At 43.4% G+C, this 18,900-nt stretch overlaps 1 protein-coding gene across 6 annotated transcripts in view; it reads left to right on the top strand.

The window, feature by feature from the left end:
* Positions 1 to 18,900, top strand: part of LOC111868667 — a 331,386-nt gene that overhangs the window by 143,063 nt on the left and 169,423 nt on the right. For all 6 annotated transcript variants that reach the window (XM_033753177.1, XM_033753179.1, XM_033753182.1 and 3 more), the window contains exons 4-5: positions 3,079 to 3,152; positions 5,657 to 5,755. In XM_033753177.1, coding sequence (XP_033609068.1) covers positions 3,079 to 3,152; positions 5,657 to 5,755 — 173 coding nt within the window. The remainder of the gene's footprint in view (positions 1 to 3,078; positions 3,153 to 5,656; positions 5,756 to 18,900) is intronic.

Below are 18,900 nucleotides of genomic sequence, written 5' to 3'. Positions count from 1 at the left end.
ATGTAATTATAGCGCTATCGTTATATCTACACTTTGTAATTTACTGTTACACACACTAGTGTGTGGCATAAATGAATATCGTTTCTGTCCGTCTGCCCATTTTACTCACCAGCCCCCACGTTTCAAATCCATAACTAATCAGAAGTGTAAAGGTAAAAAGTTGTACTTATGCTTAACTAATTAAGCAGTAAGTCATGAGGACATAGGGGGAAGGGTTTCTATTAAATTTAGTATCGGGTCTCAGTGCTAAATTTATTGAACTCTTTCCAAGTATAATCCATGCTTCTTGATATGACGCATGTTTAACGATATAGGCTTGCAAGAATGATTTTGTCGTATTTAATGAATGAATCTAGTCTTGATTGTCTATCATTGTAATAAGTACAGCAAATAAGCGTCTTCTGTACCAATGACAGATACTTAAATAGCAAATAACCCATTTGAAATGCACATGTATTCAAAATGGGTCTGTGCCATTTCACTCTTGTTCATAGCTGTCTCGTGTGATTGATCCGATGCTGTTCTGTTAAGGTCGGTTGGGATGTGTGGGAAAATTGTGCCCCTCCCCCCAGATTCGTGTCACCACGTCACAGCAGTAAATGGGACGAAACTGACCACAAAAGCTGAAATGCGAAGTTCCCGTCAGTGCAGAAATTCTCTCTACGGATGTAATTAAATTAGGCATGGTCACTTCTGTCTGTAGCATTTATCTCTGACACAAAAGGTTTGATGCAACATTTTATTGAATTTTTTCCTCAGTATAAAGTAAAATGTTATATTTAATGAACACCTGCTTGAACACTTGGGGTCTAAACTGGTTTAATCCACTCTTCAGCATTTTTAATCTAATTTCCTTTCTCAGGGGGGAAAAGTAGGCTTATGATATCATCAGGCCGTCTGTGTGCGGTGTCACTTTCAAAATTTAACTATCTCACTGATTTTCACGAAACTTTATACGAATATTATGCCACTGGATACTAGCCAAACGCCTACGTTTTAGTTCCCACAATCACTAATGATATTTTAGAGGCGCAAACATATGAGGTGGCATCGATATTAACTGCATTTAGTTCCAGTATGATTTATGATAATGAATATCCGAGTTATATGCAACTTTGTGCGTAGAATATAAGGAAACGTTTCAGCCTTTCTAAAATTCCTCTCTTACTTCCAGTTTCATAGCGATAACTAATAGACCATGGAGCAAAGTATGTGATATTTTATACATGTACACTTTATGTATGGAATATTATTTGTGCACAGACTCGGCGACGGTGTGAAACTTGGAAACATTTAACGTAGGCAGAATCTGCACATAAGTAGTCGGTTCTTGAAAGAAATAAAAAGAAGAAAGCAGTCTTCTGGGATTTGGCACCGTGTATATGTGGTGTTAACCGACATTTCGGAGGAACGTATCGCCTCCATCTTCAGGGTAGAAAAAATATATAAGAAATCCGCAAGCGAAGAGACCGTGAGAACCGGTAAAAGCAGACTTTTACCGGTTAACACCAGATATACACGATGCCAAATCCCAGAAGACTGCTTTCTTCATAGTCACTGCCGTGAAAGCCTCAAATCTTACAAATAAAAAGAAGGTAACAACAATAGTAGCAGACCCATAAGGTTAGAAATATCTGCAACAAGAAAAAAGGTTTTTATGATTTCTTCCCGGAAGTCATTGTCTTTTCTATTATGATATTCCTTGTATACAAATCCATCTGAGAAGATTTTCAAAGTTACATGAATTATTGCCTTTCATTACATTTTTTTTCCTTGGCACTACAGCCCCAGTGGGCCTAGGCCTACCTCCATGAACTTCTCCGTTCACTTCGGTTTTTCTAGATCTTACACATTCGGTAGGACTCCTTGGGCTGGTGATCAGCTCGTAGCAAGGCCTCTACCCGTACACAAACACAGAAAAACGCACACACACAAACTAAACATCCATGCCCTGAGTGGGAATCGAACCCACGATCCCGGTTTCCAAGCGAGCGAAGACAGTGCATGCCTTAGACCGTTCGGCTACCGGGACCGGCTTTCACTACATTACATTTTGATATTTTACGAATAATATTTTTTAAAATAATTACATAAAGAATAATTGACGAACATAATGAAACACTNCTCTCACTATGAAGCACTGAATGCTTGTGTGATACTGAATAATGAATTGGAGTTAATGTTGAAGGAAGCGGTCGCAACTTAATTTGACGCACAATCCCAACGTTTGCGTGGAGTGACTGAAGAAACCCACGGAAAACCTGTCAGGATGGTCGGTATCTCTGCCAAGATTCAGACAGGAGCCTCCTGACTATAAATCAGAAACGTTACCGCCTGAGCTATTTTTTTTCGGTAAAATGCAATGAAGTTTAAATAAATTGTCAACTTTTATAACCTGGGGAATTTCGCCGCCCAAAAATTTGGATATTATTATTATTATTATTATTATTATTGGAGGGGGTGGGTTTCCCCATGCACCGCGATCAGTTTGATCTATTGTGCGTCCCCCTATAATTTTCTACCATCCTCTATACCCTACCGGTAATGGTGCTTACCATCAGTCCCTACTCAGCCAGCGAGGTCGGCCTCTACTGCCTCAGAGGTATCTCAATGCTTCCCCCATCTACGAGAGGCGTTAGAGACTACTGTTGGGCGGGAAATGTCCTTAATTTAGCTCTGTGTCCTCCTTTGGAGACATGAGGTTCTTTTACGTGCCGTAAAGCTACGACACGGGACCCACGGCTTGAAGTCCCTCCCGGAGGACTTGTTCCCTGAATTTTTCCGCCCTTAAAAATTCCACGACCTCCGCCGGGTTTGAACCCGCGTACCTTGAGTCATGAGGTGGGAACGTTACCCCTAGACTACGGAGGCCGCTAAAATTTGGATTTACTTCAGGCCTTAAAAGCTTGAGAAATCTCTGATTTAGATTCAGAAACGCTGTTTGATGTTATTCACTTTTCTTGAGACACTTGGCCACGCGAATTTTGTAAAAATCGTCGCGAAATATTTAAAGAAGACGCGAATTTTCTCACAACACAGCCCTCACTAGCATGTTACTGATATATTTTTGTGTTACAGGGAATGTAGTGGCTCTCCCAAGCGACGGATTCACCGAAGCGTCCCGCAGGAAACCAAGCTGGAACCAGTGAAACGTAAGTAACAGAAATATATAGGCGTACATTTCAATTCCTGTCAGAAGTTTCTTTGAATAACTACAATTGACAGAAGTCGCAGAAGGATAATAATGAATATGTTTCGAAGCTTGAGTTAATGTGTGACAGGTGTGAGATTCAGATGGTTGCATTCCATTGTGTTACATAGAGTTGCGAGTATGTTAAAGGATCAGTCAAACAATTTTTTGCTCTAATGTAGAAGGTTTCATGTTTCATTGTCAGTCTTACGTCATTATCAGATCTTTTCAGTAGAATCTGCAGAGAAGCTCCTCTCCATGTTTTTGAATAGTGCTGCTTATGGGTTAAGGCAGTTAGGTATCTGTTCGTTTTGTTGGTGTTTCTGCAGAGATTCGAAAGGGTGACCTCCCGTGTACAAATCGAAGCATTGCTGCTTAAGCCACCTTGCCCTGAGATTTTCATATACCGTTATTTGTTTTATAAATATAACACAGTACAGGGGTCCTGTTAAGAGCCCACTTATATGTGTATTTGTATGCTGTACTCCTACACTAGTGTGAGAGAGAAGGGGGGGAGAGGGAGAAGGAGAGAGAAGGTTTGATGACCTGTCAGCACTAATGGCTCTTTGCGCCTGGATAAAATTGAATTGAGTCAGTGTTGAATTTGAGGTTTTCATAGCGTTGGTTACGAAGATCCCTGTATTCTGGGATATAACACCGTATAGTCCGTAGAAAGTCATCCGACGTTTCGGAGGAACATGTCGCCTTCTCTTTGGGATCGAAGAATAAGCCAAACAGGGAACTAGCATGGAATAGTTAGCAAGAAGACTTGATAGATTAAAAAGGGTAAATACCGGGTCCATACCGGTTACTCAGATAGAGTAACAGGGGTTTGTCCAGTGATTGAGACTAGCTCTTTCTAAGGGGCCCAACTGAGTAGGTTTATCCTTCCCTATCCACCTGAAGACGGAGACAGATCCAGTCTCTGAAACGTCGTGGTTTTTTGTCTTTTACATACCAGACGATGGGTGAAGTCCAAAATAAGCCAAAAGAAGACTTTGGTTTATTCTTCCACCCTGTTGGTGTAGGCGACATGTTCTTCTGAAACGTCGATTGACTTTCAGCTGACTGCACGGCATTGTGTCTCAGAAGATACAAGGTTTATGAAACACAGTATAACAACAAATATTTGGTTAAGAATTCTTAATAATATGGGCTACATACGAGGCGGTGAGATCTTAAGAAGACCATTGAAGGTAAAATGCCACAAAGGAATACGTTGCGGCAGTCATATCGTAAGATGTTATGAGGATGGAATTCTTGACGTTCATCATCACAACGTGGTCGTTTCTGCAGAATGTGTATAACGTTTTGGGGGACACCACATTAGTTGCAAACAGCTGCCGGCTGTCCTAACAGGTGGCCCTGCGTAAGACTAGTGTGACCTATACGGAGCCTTGCGACGACGTTCTCCTCACGCCTTATGGAGCTATTAGATGAACACCACTTTCACGGACATTTCATCACTCGTAGTTTGTTGTCCCCTCTGTGTGTGTCCATTCTTACAGCCACGACGACAAATCGGCATGAAGAAGAAAGGCACGAACGTCGTTGATTAAGACCAGGTCCATTGTTATATTTCGGGCAGAAAGACTCTCTTAGTGGCCTCAAGGGCGGTCTCATTCCCCAGCAGACTTGTGTGTCCAGATATCCAAGGGAATACAACAGACTTCCCTCGGTATGAAGATGGAGCGCTTGCTGCAGCATCTCCAAAAAACGGCTGTGCTAGTCTTGCTTATTATATTGTGACATGACCCCCGAAAGTCGGAATAACGAAGTCAGAATAGACGTTCATTGCGGGCAACGACTCGATAAAGGCATTCCCGCGGCAACGAATATGCAAGCAGCAATTGAGAAACTTCCGTTGCTATGCAGTGGCTCTGTTAGCACGCCATCCCAACAGTAGAGAGGCTGTTTTATGCGTGGTCCATCCAGAGTGGTTATAAAGCAGAGTGTAGTTGAGAAAAATAGAGTCGACTTTCGAGACGCTAGCCTTCCAGGCTTGGGAGCAGAATCGGGTCTTCGGAATTGGCAGTTGCAGAACAATGGCAAGAAAGGAATTAAGCCGTGAAAAGGAGACTTCATATGTGATCTGAAGTTGCAGTGAGACTGTTATAAATCCGTTGCCAGGATACGACTAGTGAAGACTGAGAACCCTAGTGCGTGTGCAACAGTGAACTGGAAAGTGCGTAGAATAGCTGTGGCGCTGTGTTACCTGTAGTCCCGATTTGTGTGAATGTATAAGGTGCAATAAATCCAATCACCCAATCCAAAACCCGTCTACACGTGACAATATTATGTTTCTCTATGTGCTGTGGCAGAACCCAGCTGATATAGGAATGAAAGATGCAACGGAGGTGACGTCTTTTAAAATTATGTTTCTTGTACCTGATTAATTCACATATCCAGTCGCTTTACAGTTGCAGCGACTAACCCAAGTCACAGAAGTGTCTGATGATGTTGCAGGTTCGACCCTGAGTAAGACCTCAACCACTGCGCGAACGACTTTGGCGTCTGTGAACGGTGCGGCAGACCCCAATTTTAACAGTCAACTATCGGTTAAAGGTGAGTACTAGAAACCGAATCCAGGCTCAAGGCCTATCCATCTTTCACTCTGCACCAGGATGTGTGTACCTTTGCTCTTTGGTTCTCAACCTGTGCTCCATGTATTGGGTCTTGGTTTACTTCGACAGTTTTAATATTTTATGTACAAATCTGTCTGTCTGTTACTTGAACGGTCGTATGCTTGACCACCACCAAGTTTAAGCCATGCCTGGCTTGCCTCGGCACGGACCACACAGAGAACACAACTTCAAACAGCTCTTCTGTTGTGGCTTGCATGTCTGTTGCGGCCATTGCCTAGCATCGGCTGTTGCTGCTGGTTTCACAATTCTGGCTTTAGCAGACATGCCACAATATATATGAATATCTGCAAAACATTCCCCCTGTGCTTCATATGTAGGTCACGGTTATGACTTACAGTGTATACATTAATGAACGCCAAATCACCGAACATTTCCACGCGCGAGGATTGGGCCAGTTTTCTATCTGTGAATTGACTGCTCATAAGAATAGCTGTGACCTTGTTTCAGCTGTCTTTAAAGTGAGGTGTTTATCTAAGGACATGTACAATAGTTGTCTTAGAAGGCAAGACGCGTTCCTGCCGACCTTGCTTTGGTCACGTTATCATATGTTGATCGATTCAAGAAAAGTGAATCTTGATGCTGCCAATCCAGATAGGTTTAAGACAATTTTCGTGTTGTTTCAAATCCGTGTTCTACTTCTCGGCTGTACAGCCTGCTACGAGTCTTGTTTTCCTTGTAGAATTGGTCAAGGTTTTTAGTCAACAAGCGGAAGGAATGCTTAGATCATACTGTTACTGGGGCTTTACAACACAGAACGAAAATTTAAAGAGTGTACTACATGATTTGGGGCACGCGGTGGCGTAGTTGGCTGAGGCACTATGCTACAAGCCGGAAGGTCGCGGGATCGAATCCCGGCGAGGTGGATTTTTTCAATTTACATAATCCTTCCAGCCGCACTATGGCCATGGGGTCTACTCAGCCTCTAACAGAAATGAATAACTGGGGGTAAAGGGACATAGTTTCTAGTTTCAGATTAGCAGTGACTTTCTTGAACGGTTGACTATGTTCACGTGTATATCGCTCTACATTACGGTGTAAGCTATAACATTGCAGTGTATAATTTACTGATATATTGAACAGGGGACTATAAATAACAATCGAAATGTAGATATCGCACGAGGCATTACGGCTCATCTTGATACTTACGCAGAAATGTTACTTGGATAAGCCGATGTACTTATTATATCATATTATCGAAATAGTTACAGACAATCCTATCAGAAAGGGTGTTGTATTGAACCCTGTCAGTGATTAGTAATCATAATGAAAGGAACAAAGAAAGAAAGAAAGAACGACGTTTCGTTGATTACTTAGTGATACTGTAGTCAACTACCGAGCCGATCATGGTGGTCGCGCGGTTTAAGGCAGTGGTTCTCAACTTTTGCTTGGCCGCGGCACCTTAAATTCTTTTATGTATGAGACGAGGGCCCGGTACCGAGCCGCGGCGCGACGTTTGAGAAACACTGGTGTAAGGCTTGAACTGTCGAACGCTGGGACCATGGGTTCGAATCCCACTCAAGACATGGATATATGGTTAGGTAACGTATCCGTCAACACAGCAAGGATAAATGGTATCACAATTAAAATCAATATCTTATAGATTGAATTTTATTTTTTACCGTTTCATGTTTCGGTCCTCATGGGACCATCATCAGGCAGTGTTTATAATAAATACGATAAAATTGAGTGAAATCTCAATATGGATGCATATTGTGGTGCAACGTGTCCCTATTATAAATGCTGTAGAGGTTGTAGAAAACTGTGCCTTGTGTTATGACGAGCACTACAGTATAGAACAATATTAGAATATTAGAGTATACAAGAATTTATATACAAAATATTAGTGGAGGTACTCAAAAGGTGATCTATATTACGAATATAGGATTTCATAATACGAGTAAAGCGTTAGATACTACACGAGTGAAATAAGTAAAAATGTTAAAGGTATTAAAAATAATAACAAATATTGAAATAGTATTATAAAATTATGGAGATATGAAATTAATTCATCATATGCAGTTGAAGGTTCCGATGTGTGGTGGGTCATTCGAATCCACTGTGTTTTTACCCTCTCATGATGTGGCTGTTATTCGTCAAAAACTGTGTTGAATGTATTGTGGCGTGCCGCCAGAATATCTGAGAGGGCGTCCATTGCTGGACAACGGTTTGTTAAAACACGTTTCCGAGACAGCGCATACAGAGATGTCCATGTCTCCCTGCCGGCCATTCAGGTACTAAGCACGAGCGCAAACCGCCACACCTCGGCGTTAGTTGAGTTAGTTCTCACCTTTACTTTGTTTTCGATCGCTGTGTAATGCTTTGCAGGCTTCAGCTTCAGCATGCCTGTCTGGGAAAACGTTCCTTACCGTGGTGCAAATCGTACCGAACAGTGGTGCACCTCTTTCTAACAACAAGGTTCTGGTGATTGGATGGTTGAGATTTAGGCCTAAGTATCTTATGTGGCCTAAAAGAAACGACGCTGTATAATCGAACTTAAACCGTTAATTTATACCAAATCATATCTACATAAATATAATTTTGCCTGTCGGTCTGTATGGGTGTGAAACTTGATCTCTGACATTAAGGGAGGAGACTAAGAGTATCGGAGAATAGGCTGCTGAGGAGAATGTTTGGACCTAAAAGGGTTGAAGTGACAGGAGGCGGGAGAAAACTACATAATGAGGAGATCTATAACGCGTACTCTTCTCCAAGTATAATTAGAATGATCAAGTGAAAGAGAATTAGATGGGCAGGGCATGTAGCACGAATGGGGGAGAAGATAAATGCATAAAGGATATTGGTGAGAAAGCCAGACGGGCAGAGACCACTAGGAAGACCAAGACGTAGGTGGATGGTTAATATTAAAATTGATATTAGAGAAATATGATGGGGTGGTATGGACTGGATTGGTCTGGCCCAAGGTGGCCAGTGGAGGGCTCTTGTGAACACAGTACTGAACCTTCGCGTTCCATGAATTTTTGGGATATTATTGAGTGGCTTAGCGACTGGTGGTTTCTCAAGAAGGGCTCAGCTCCATGGAGGTAGTCCATGTCTACATAACCATTATATAGAAAGCGAAGGTAATACTTACACTGCTTTGATTTCTTAACGTATATAAACACAGTGGCAAATAACCAAAGCAGTTGATTCAGTTTGCTAACCCACCCGTTCGTCCCTACCTCCCGTACATAAACAGCAGTGAAACGTGAAGCCCACAATTTATCGCTGTATAATGCTACTGTTCTGCTATTGCTTGGCGTGTCTGAGCTCCAGACATTTTCATCAGTTTTGAGACATGATTACACGTCACTTCCTGTGGATCATGACTGCTGGTTACGATTTGGTTACTGCACGAGAGATGAAGTAAAGTAGCGAGAAGAGTCCCACCCTCCCTTTTCCTCATTGTGTTGAAGTCGCCTTGAGATGCCTGAGGAATCACTATAGGGCTCCTCCCAACGATTCCTGTGTAGATGCGATGGTTTGGCTTGAGGTACACAGTAGCAGTCTTTCGTGGTGTCCGGAGGAGCACGGGTGGCACGGCGTTGCTTCTGAGGTGGGTTGTGTGAGCATGTAGCTGTAGGTGTTACATGGAGCCGGTGCTTGCACCTCTTTCGCGTTAGTCCCATACGGTTTACTTAATTTTAATTTCCCGAAACTGGAACCGGTCATTATATTAGAAAATGTTCAGGCTCACTTCAAGTCATATGCAAAACATATACAACAAAATAGGACAATTAGGTTCAGTAGCGTAGTTGGTTGAGGCACTGCAAACCGGAAGGTGCGGGTTCGATTCCTGATAAGTCCATTGCATATTTCAATTCACCTAATCCTTCCAACCGCACTATGGTTTTGGGGTCGACTCAGTCTCTAACAGAAATGAGTACCAGGAATATTCCTGAGGGTAAAGGGCGGCCGGTGCGTAAGGCTGATATCACCGCCATTTGTGAGCCGATTGTCTATAAGACGTGGGAACCTCGATGTCTCACAACTCTATGGACCTCTGCGGCCTGTTACAGGGCTAGCTTATTATGAGCATCCTTTTCATCCTGTCAGAAAAATTAACTTCTTCTCGTCCGCAGGATGAATCAAGCGTAAATTATTTTAAAATGTGTTACAAGAGAATTGTTAATGAAATATTTCTAATATTTAGTAAATTATTGTTATAAGAGCTGTAGGTATCAACAAATTTTATATAAAAATATGGCAGGAACCATATAAAATGAAATCAGGAAGTATATAATTTTGGCGTTTGAAATAAATATTATGCGGAAATTTTAGAAAATTTAAATATTTTCAGCACCTGTTTCAAGAAATATGCAGATATCAGAATTCAGCCTGAAGCACTCGATATACGTATGATACCGCAAGGTACCGACCACCAGTTTTAGGAAAGGACATATTTTCAGGAAATGTTTAATTTATTGTCTGCATCGCCGTTCCTGTTACACCTATACATGTTGGCTAAGGAAGTGACGTGCACCAATAAAACAACTATGGCGGATGTACGACAGAGATGCAGAAGATCGAAAATTCATGTCAAAATGTACGAATGGGCATATATGTATCATATTTTACGTTTCATTTACTTTAAATGGCTAATGATTTTTCGGACTTCTCTTACATCTAATTACGAACGTTTAGTAGAGTTTATTTAATACAGTAACATAAATGGAGAAAATAGCATAACACTGAGATTATCAAGCATGGGTGAGAGTTTCGTTAGGAAAACTTAATGTTAAGATAACAAGTTTGGAGATATAAACGTAGTTAGAAAGATAATATTAAAACTTATCTCAGCGAATAACGCGAAGACCGTTGAACTAGCTCAGATATGTTCAGTTGTTGAAGGCGATGAATCTTTTTTTAATGGCTCTTTCAGCCCATTAGGGGCCCAGACCTTTTATTCAGTTGGCCGCGCCATAGCTCAAGCGGGTAGTCGCTGGCTTCCCACTGCGGCGGCCCAGGTTCGATCCCGGGTCTGGTCAAGTGGGATTTGTGGTGGACAAAGTTGCGCTGTGCCGGATTTTCTCCGAGTACTTCGGTATCCCCTGCCAATCTTCCTTCCACCAAATTCCATCATAATCACCCGGGGCAGCCGGTCACGGTAGCCGAGCGGTCTAAGGCATGCACTGTCTCCGCTCTCTCGGAAGCCGGGATCGTGGGTTCGAATCCCACTCAGGGCATGGATGTTTGTGTGCGTTTTTCTGTGTTTGTGTACAGGTAGAGGCCTTGCGACTAGCTGATCACTCGCCCAAGGAGTCCTACCGAATGTGTAAGATCTAGTAAACCGAAGTGAAACGGAGAGTTTCATGGAGGTAGGCCTAGGCCCAAATGAGAGCTGTAGCGCCAATGGAAAAAAAAATCACCCGGGGCAGGTACCATAGGCCAATTAGTGGCCGCCGTGCCGAGAGGACCCAGCTGGACTCCACCCCTCACTAAGCGAAATTTTTTTTCAGTTCCGTAATCATTTTTCACAAACGGTAGGACTCCTTGGACGAGTGATCGGCCCGTCACAAGCCCGCCACCTAAATACAGGACAACAAACACAAAATAAACGCACGCACACACACCAAATATCCATGCCTTAAGTGGGACTGGAACCCATGATCCCAGTGTCCGAGCGATTGAACATAGTTCATGCGTTAGACCGCGCGGCTACTCTGACCGGCAGGCGATGTATTTTAGTGTTCCATAATCACGTGTACTTTTTTGATCAGATGAACAATTATCGTCTTCCCAAGGAATATTCAGAACCGCTGTGTTAGATATTTCATTAATAAATTACCTACTTATTAGTTATTAGTTCGGGATTTTGACGCGTTATTATATATTACGCAGCTTCTAGCAGTGGTACACTTCACAAATAATAATAATAAGTGGGTCTCAGAGAGTGTTTTGAACGGTTCGGAGTTTGAGAGGCCGGAAGGAATGACTGACTGTTTCGTTTCGTTTCGGAGTTGAGAAATCGAGCGTGAGGAATGCAATGAGATTGTTCTCATGTCCCTTGTGTGAAACTGAGGAGCGCGATGGAAAGAGCAAACAAGGGAAGGAAACCCATAGAGATGTCCGGAGACTCGAGGAGGCGAGGCAACGTGAAAGTGATTGCCGTGTTCCTGACAGAGGACGTGGTTATATACCGCAGCAACATCGCAGGAAGAAGCGTCGAAATAGTCTGGCAGACATTTTCCGTGCTATCAGCTCGGTCACGTGTCGCCGGCGTCGGAACGCGGTGAAGCTGTCTACACGACGCAGTACCAGGCTACGGTCCAGGAACCGCCCGGGTAAGTTCTGACTCTCAGCACAGTACCAGAAATTTAGAGTAGGGGTCGAGGAATGCAAATGTAGTTAGCAGAAAAGAAGTTCATGCGTGTAAGCCCATGTCTGAGCGGGCAACAGAATAGGGAGTTCCGAGAAAAATATTGTCTTGTGATCGAACATGTACAGTTCGTAGCATTGGATTGTCGGCTCTCCCCTCCGCTTGTCTTTCATTCTGCTTATCAAATTTCAGGACCAGTTCATATTTAAGAAATAGCACTGTCACATGATTGAGTGACCGTAGACGAGGTCTGGGTTTTTAATTGGGTTTATTGAACGCTTACAGATCTTAACTACAAGTAACTACAGCGCTATCACGATTTCACATTCTCAGCAGTTCACTGCAGCACATACTAAGTCTTCTCCGTCATTGTTTTCCTCAGTCGTCTGGTAGCGACTTCAACAATGTTCTCTGCTTCCCTGCTCGCGTTCTTACCGGCTGGCGACTGTCCCATAACTGTCGATTCCCATCTCGACCCCATTCCACTGCACTGCACTAACTAAAAGAACGTCACAGAGTCAGTCGCTTTACGACTGGCGGTTTACCGCCAATCAGTTCGTGTTGGCGCAAGCCCCTTGAGACTCACGGCCAGATTTTTATTTTTCAGTTGAACATTTACGGTCATAGTCCTCATGTAACATCCTCTCTAACGAGAGGATGGATCTGTCGTTTACAACTGCTGGCCCTCGCCAGCGCAGCCATTCGGACTGATTTTGAAGAGTATTGTCTTGTAGGATACAAGTCCTATTAGTCTGGAAGAAGTCTGTCTGCCCTTTGGAGTAAACTCCTGCTTCCATTTTCAGGGTACAGAAGTAAGTCGAGCGAGTCTGTAAGCAAACAGTACCTCGCTTGTTGTCATTTGCTTGTTGACTTGCCCAGTTTACTGTTCAACCATGAACATGGAGGCAGACTGTTCCTGCGAAACGTCTGTAAACTGCGTCACATCTCAGAACACGGTAATCTTACTGCCGTGGAAAGGTCGCCCCTCTCGTGATTGTTTTTATGGACACTATATAGCTGTGTTTCGGCCATATCAGTATATCACGGAAAGAGGCGAGCGACTGCTGGGCTCGGAGACATGAGCACGGAATTATCTCTTGGCTTCAGTTTCAGAAGATACACCATGGCGGACCGCGTTACTGATCTAAAGGCTTTAACATTTCCAGCATCCCTCAGTTGTATCGTTACTGTGAGTCTTTGAATCTTATTCATAACAGAAATTCGAGATGTCTGAAAGCGATGTGTTTTAAGGACATCCTTTTGAAAACTGCATCCAGTTTTCCTGACTGTTTATGGCAATCACGATCCTAGATCAAGCACGTGCTTGGATCTTGGTTTCGAATGTTGCACGGGCCTGGTCATTCGTTTTTTTTTATTTATTTTTGATTGTGTTGTCTTGGTAGAGGCCTTTCTAGAAGCTGGTCTTCCCACCTGGGAGCCATACCAAATTACAAAGTAGTGGGAGATATCAGTGTCTCATACGAGTTGGAACTTTCGATCGCATATATTTTCAAAGCAAGAATTGTGGAGCCAGAAGAAACAGCCATTGCTAGGGAACAGCACGGTAACAACACGTGACGTTACTTCAGCTCGGTAGTTGCAGCTGAAAGGTGCCGGACAGCGAAGGCAGGAGCCGTTGGACACATAAGCCGAGGACACTACATGGTTGGAAGCCGCTACCAAGCAATATGAGCTAAAGCACTAGTCTGGCTGTGATAGTGATCCGTGAAGTGTAGTCGCGAGCTGTAAATTGTCAATCCAAACCCCGTCTGTAGTTACCTAACACGTTACAATATGAAAGGAATAAGGGATAATTTAAGAACTAACCTGAAGTCAGTCGAAATAAATTTAGTAGTGGCACTTCCCTCACACCGAATGTCGCAGTTGAGTGAGTAGCATACTTCATGTACTGCAGGTTGTAACGTTCCCACCTCATGACTCAAGGTACGCGGGTTCAAACCCGGCGGCGGTCGTGGAATTTTTAAGGGCGGAAAAATTCAGGGAACAAGTCCTCCGGGAGGGACTTTAAGCCGTGGGTCCCGTGTCGTAGATTTACGGCACGTAAAAGAACCTCATGTCTCTAGGAGACCTTTGAGCAAAATTAGGCAACAAGTGTCCCGCCCAAGTAGTTTCCAATGCCTCTGGTAGATGGGGGAAATATCAGGTACCGAGGGCCGACCTCGTTGGCTGAACGGAGCTGATAGCACTCACCAGTACCGGTAGGGCATGGCGACAGCAGAAATTAAAGGGGGACGCACAATGGACCAATAACTGGTCTAAGTGCATGGGGAAACCCACCCCCTCTAATAATAATAATAATAATAATAATACTGCAGGTTCCAGGTTCGATTCTCCGGAAACCATCTGACTTCTTTGCGTGTATTATTTGGTGGCCTCACGAAAATCCTGGAATGGTGTCCTGACATACGCCATTACTGCCTCCTTCCTCATCCGTCCCGGTTCATCAGTCACTGTCTTCCTCCCATTCAGCTCTGTATGAAAGCTTAATTAAGTAAACTAAGGGACAAGGAACACATATCCTCTTTGCCATGACTCATGAGACAAAACTCGCAAACCACGAGAATGTTAGCATGATGTGAAGATAGAAAAGACTTTCAGAGTCTCAACCCGTTCGTTAATCCTTTTTTTTATTGCTAGTGGGGTGGGACTAAGTCCCTTGTACTGCGGCCACTTCTGGCCTATTATACCAGCCCCAGATGATAGGTGAGGGTGATTGTAGAGCAATTGGTGGAATGAAGATTGGCAGGGGAAACCGAAGTACTAGGAGAAAACCTGCCCCAGCGCCACTTTGTCCACCACAAATCCCACTTGACTAGACCCGGGATCGAACCCAGGCCGCCACGGTGGGAAGCCAGCGACTAACCGCTTGAGCTATGGCGCGGCCTTCGTTAATCCTTATTTTGACGCTGAAAAATCCGATAACAAACGGATTTTAAAAATGACGCCCGGTCTAATGATCGGTATTTTGATGAGGAATTAAAACCGTTGTTGCTCTTAGGAAGAGAGTTGGAAATGAAGAGGCGGCTGGACAAAGGCAGACAGGGGGACGCAAAAGCGGAACTGTTTTATTTCCTGAAATATAATTAAAAGAGACTGAAACAGAGATGAGTTAGGAAAAGTTCATTAACGAGTTTTTACAGTAGAATATTCTCTTACCACAAATTTGGTTCCACAGCATAGGTTTGTATACAGCTGCTTCTGCTATAATGTAGGTAGATAGCAAAATTCTCAACAAAAAAAAACACTCCGTGATTTTAGTCCGCAAGCGAACTATACCGACCGAGCGACCGCCTCTTGTCGGCGAAGTTAGTGCCAACTTTTGCGGATAGAGGGTGTGGCGTGGTCAGCGCAAAGGATCCCCACGGCCGTTAATCTCGGGTTTCTAGATCCGAGCCGCTATTTCCTTGAAATAGCTTCTCAGTTATCCTTACAATGCTGAGTGGACCCCGTTCCAGTCCCACTACTACTCAGAAAATCTTGTAGCGCCGGGAATCGAACCCGGGATCTCTAGATCTGTAGCCAGGAACTCTGAATACTAGACCACAGAGGCGGTCCCAGCAACGGAATATGTGAAAAGAAATATGGTTATTGTCATGTTACTCTTTTTAGCTGGGTAACGGTGAGTTCGCAATGAAACAGCAGGAAATTCGCGACTCTGAGAAACTTAAAGAGATCTTTTATTAAATCGGCATGCCTTTTTTTCTATGGCCGAAAAACTAACTTGGGGCCACACTTCCATTTTTGATAGTTGCAGCAGTCGTATTCATGTACGACATAAGAATAGCATACGTGGCGAAATCGGTCGGAAGTTTCTAGATATGTAAGCGTAATCATAGGCGACGCCAGGACTTGTTCCGTGGGAGTACACTGATCGCTAGCTTGTGGAAATATTCATCTAACTGGACGTCTGTTAACCTTCATGATGCCATGATTTAGTCGCCTGTTATGTTTCAAGGGGCGGTGGTGCTTCTCTGTCTTTCTGAAAAATACTATACATCGGGCACCAACCTTTGCACCGAATTCCACGCACATAGAGAATTTTCACTTTTGCGGGAGCTGTCACTATCAAATATATAGACAGACGGACATCTATTGATTCTGTGACCTCATGCGTATAGTAATCAAACAAGTGATTCGATCCAGAGAGTGACGCGATAATTGTGAAGACCTTAATGGATAAGTAGAGTATAGCACTCCCATTATCTCTCTGTTTTCATACCAAGCACATCCGGAAGGTCCAGACTTCAATTTAACGGTTTGGTGCAAAAAGGATTTAGCGTCAGATATTGTAAACTGAACTTATTTTGTTGATATTGTGACGCATTGCCAGGCAACGGCTCGGTAAATACGATAACGCATGCGCGGTGACGTCATCCAACAGTAGAGGAAAGGTGTTTTCTGTGTGGTCTGAGCCGTGCAGCGATAGAAGGGCTGTTTTCTGTGCGTGGTCCGTACCGAGAGGCTGGAGAATACGGGAATGGGAATTCACTTCACTTGATTTCCGAAGTTCCAAAGGAACAGCAGTGTGGCCAGAAGAAGAATGAGAGAAGACTTAATGTGTGACGTTACATGTGCTATAGTACATCGATATTGGTAGTGTGTAATTTAGTGAGACTTTTATAGTTCCTGTGTTATAAATCCGTTGCCAGGAAACGGATAGTAAAGACTAGTGGGAATAGACTGAGAAGATTAGCGTGGAATGATTGTAAATTGTGTAAATCAGAAATAGTGTAGTAATTATTTGTAGTTACGACCTGTAGGTGGTTAATAAGTCCAATCACCAATCAGAACCATGTCGTTTAATTACTGAAACGCATGACACTATTTTGGTTAACAGACGACGCTGATTGTTTCAGCATGAAATTAAATGCATCCAGTTGTTTACAGCACTTGACACAAATTTTTCGTAAAGTATCAAGATTGTACTTCTTCCTCACAAGCTGAACTGCATCTCTTTGATACCAAACCTTTATATCATTTCGGTGATAGATGTCCTTTCTGAGGATATTCTGAATTTCCTTCGATATACAGATTACTGATGTTGGGATTGTTGAGGAGCTCTTATAGAGGTTAAAATCCATATGAATTTGGATAATTACGTCAAGTGTCTCTTCCAGCCAGAGTTTTCTGTCATTGATCGGCGAGTTTTAGCATCCGCAATTCTCCCAAGAATTTCGAACCGTAAGCGCTCCGGGGGTATCTAGCAAATAGTAACCCAAATAAAGAATACGCTATGTAACGACCATGTCAAGTGTCAGTTCCCCGCGTGTATCTTCTTAATCGTTGCTGTCGCGGTCGCCATCTTAATGTTCACTGTTTGTCCATTCGTGACTCAGATGATAATTCCATTGTCTTCTGGGACGATCTTCGTTTTCGTGTGTATTAGAATGTAATTTTCAGTCAGCGATCTCTATTCATCCCGGGTGCTTAGGCAATTGTCATACAGCAGCCGTATGGACGCCATGTAGGTAATGTTAGTCATAGCAGTTCTTCTGACAGGCCGATTTTGTGTTTTCATTTAGGCTTAGGCAGGGACGGCGCGATAACACAGTCGAAGGAAGCGACTCCTCTGTGGCACCACGTTCTGCAACTCCATTCTTTGCAATTTTGTTACATGAAAACAAAATTTCCTACACTTTTTTCATATCGTGACAGTTAATGTTGTACATTAATGTCAGTACAATTTTTTAAGGATTATGGCACCATTGATGGGGCATGCGGTAACGTACGTAGTTGGTTTAGGCACTATGCTACAAGCCGTAAGGTCACAGATTCTGTTCCTTATGTTATTGGATTTTTCAGTTGACCTAATCCTTCCGGCATTACTAGGGCCCTGGGATCGACTCACTCTCTAACAGAAATGAGTATCAGAAACCTTTTCGGGGGTGAGGGTGTAAAGGGCGGCCAGAGCAAAAAGCTGACAACCTTATCTCCTTCTGTGAGCCGATTGTCTAGAAAATATGGGGGCCTCTTCGTCTCACAACCCTGTGGGCCTTCACGGCCTGTTAAAGGGATAGCTTTATCCATTTTTCACAGCAACGTCACAGTGCTAGGAAATTTTGTGTCATTATTTATTACAGTTTGATCAAATTTATCTACTGGCTTAGAGGAAGGGGACGGAGATTCTCATCTCCTGGAGCGGCATTTAGGCTTGCGACGGTCCTGGGTTTGGGTCACCTGTAGGTTCCCAGGCATTCTCGAAATGGAAGATCGGCATGATATCCAAATTTTTGTAGTTAACAAAATTCAGAGACAGGAGAGAATCTAATGGACACGTTGAAATGGATTCATTGTGTTGTGATGACGCGAACTGAATTAAACTCGTGCACGATAAGACCCAGTGGTGGGCTCTTCTTTTGTGATGATTGTGACTCCTTGGATCCTGAGACAGGCGTGTAGCCTCTGCTAGGGTTTACCAGAGGAGCATACTCTCTTTGGTCACCGTGTTCTTGCAGCCTGATGAACTCTGTGGTTACGTATAATGGATAGTACTGGCACGATGGAGGTTGGTGAGGCATGCATTCATAATTAGCGATCCATCCTCTGCTTGATGCAAGGCTACGAGAGAAGGAATCCTAGTGTGACATCACTTCGTTCGGTAGGATAGGTTAGAGATAGAAATACCATCCAGGCTACCGAGACGTACAGAGGATGTCGTGAAGATGTCGACTGTATCGATCTGCCTCATAGTGGAGACCAGTGGCGTGATTTATGGTGCTTCATAAAGT

The sequence above is a fragment of the Cryptotermes secundus genome, unplaced genomic scaffold (assembly GCF_002891405.2).
Source record: "Cryptotermes secundus unplaced genomic scaffold, Csec_1.0 scaffold280, whole genome shotgun sequence".
In the NCBI taxonomy this organism is placed as follows: Eukaryota; Metazoa; Arthropoda; class Insecta; order Blattodea; family Kalotermitidae; genus Cryptotermes; species Cryptotermes secundus.
Note: the sequence above shows the minus strand (reverse complement) of the source record. Positions and strands in the feature narration are given on the sequence as shown.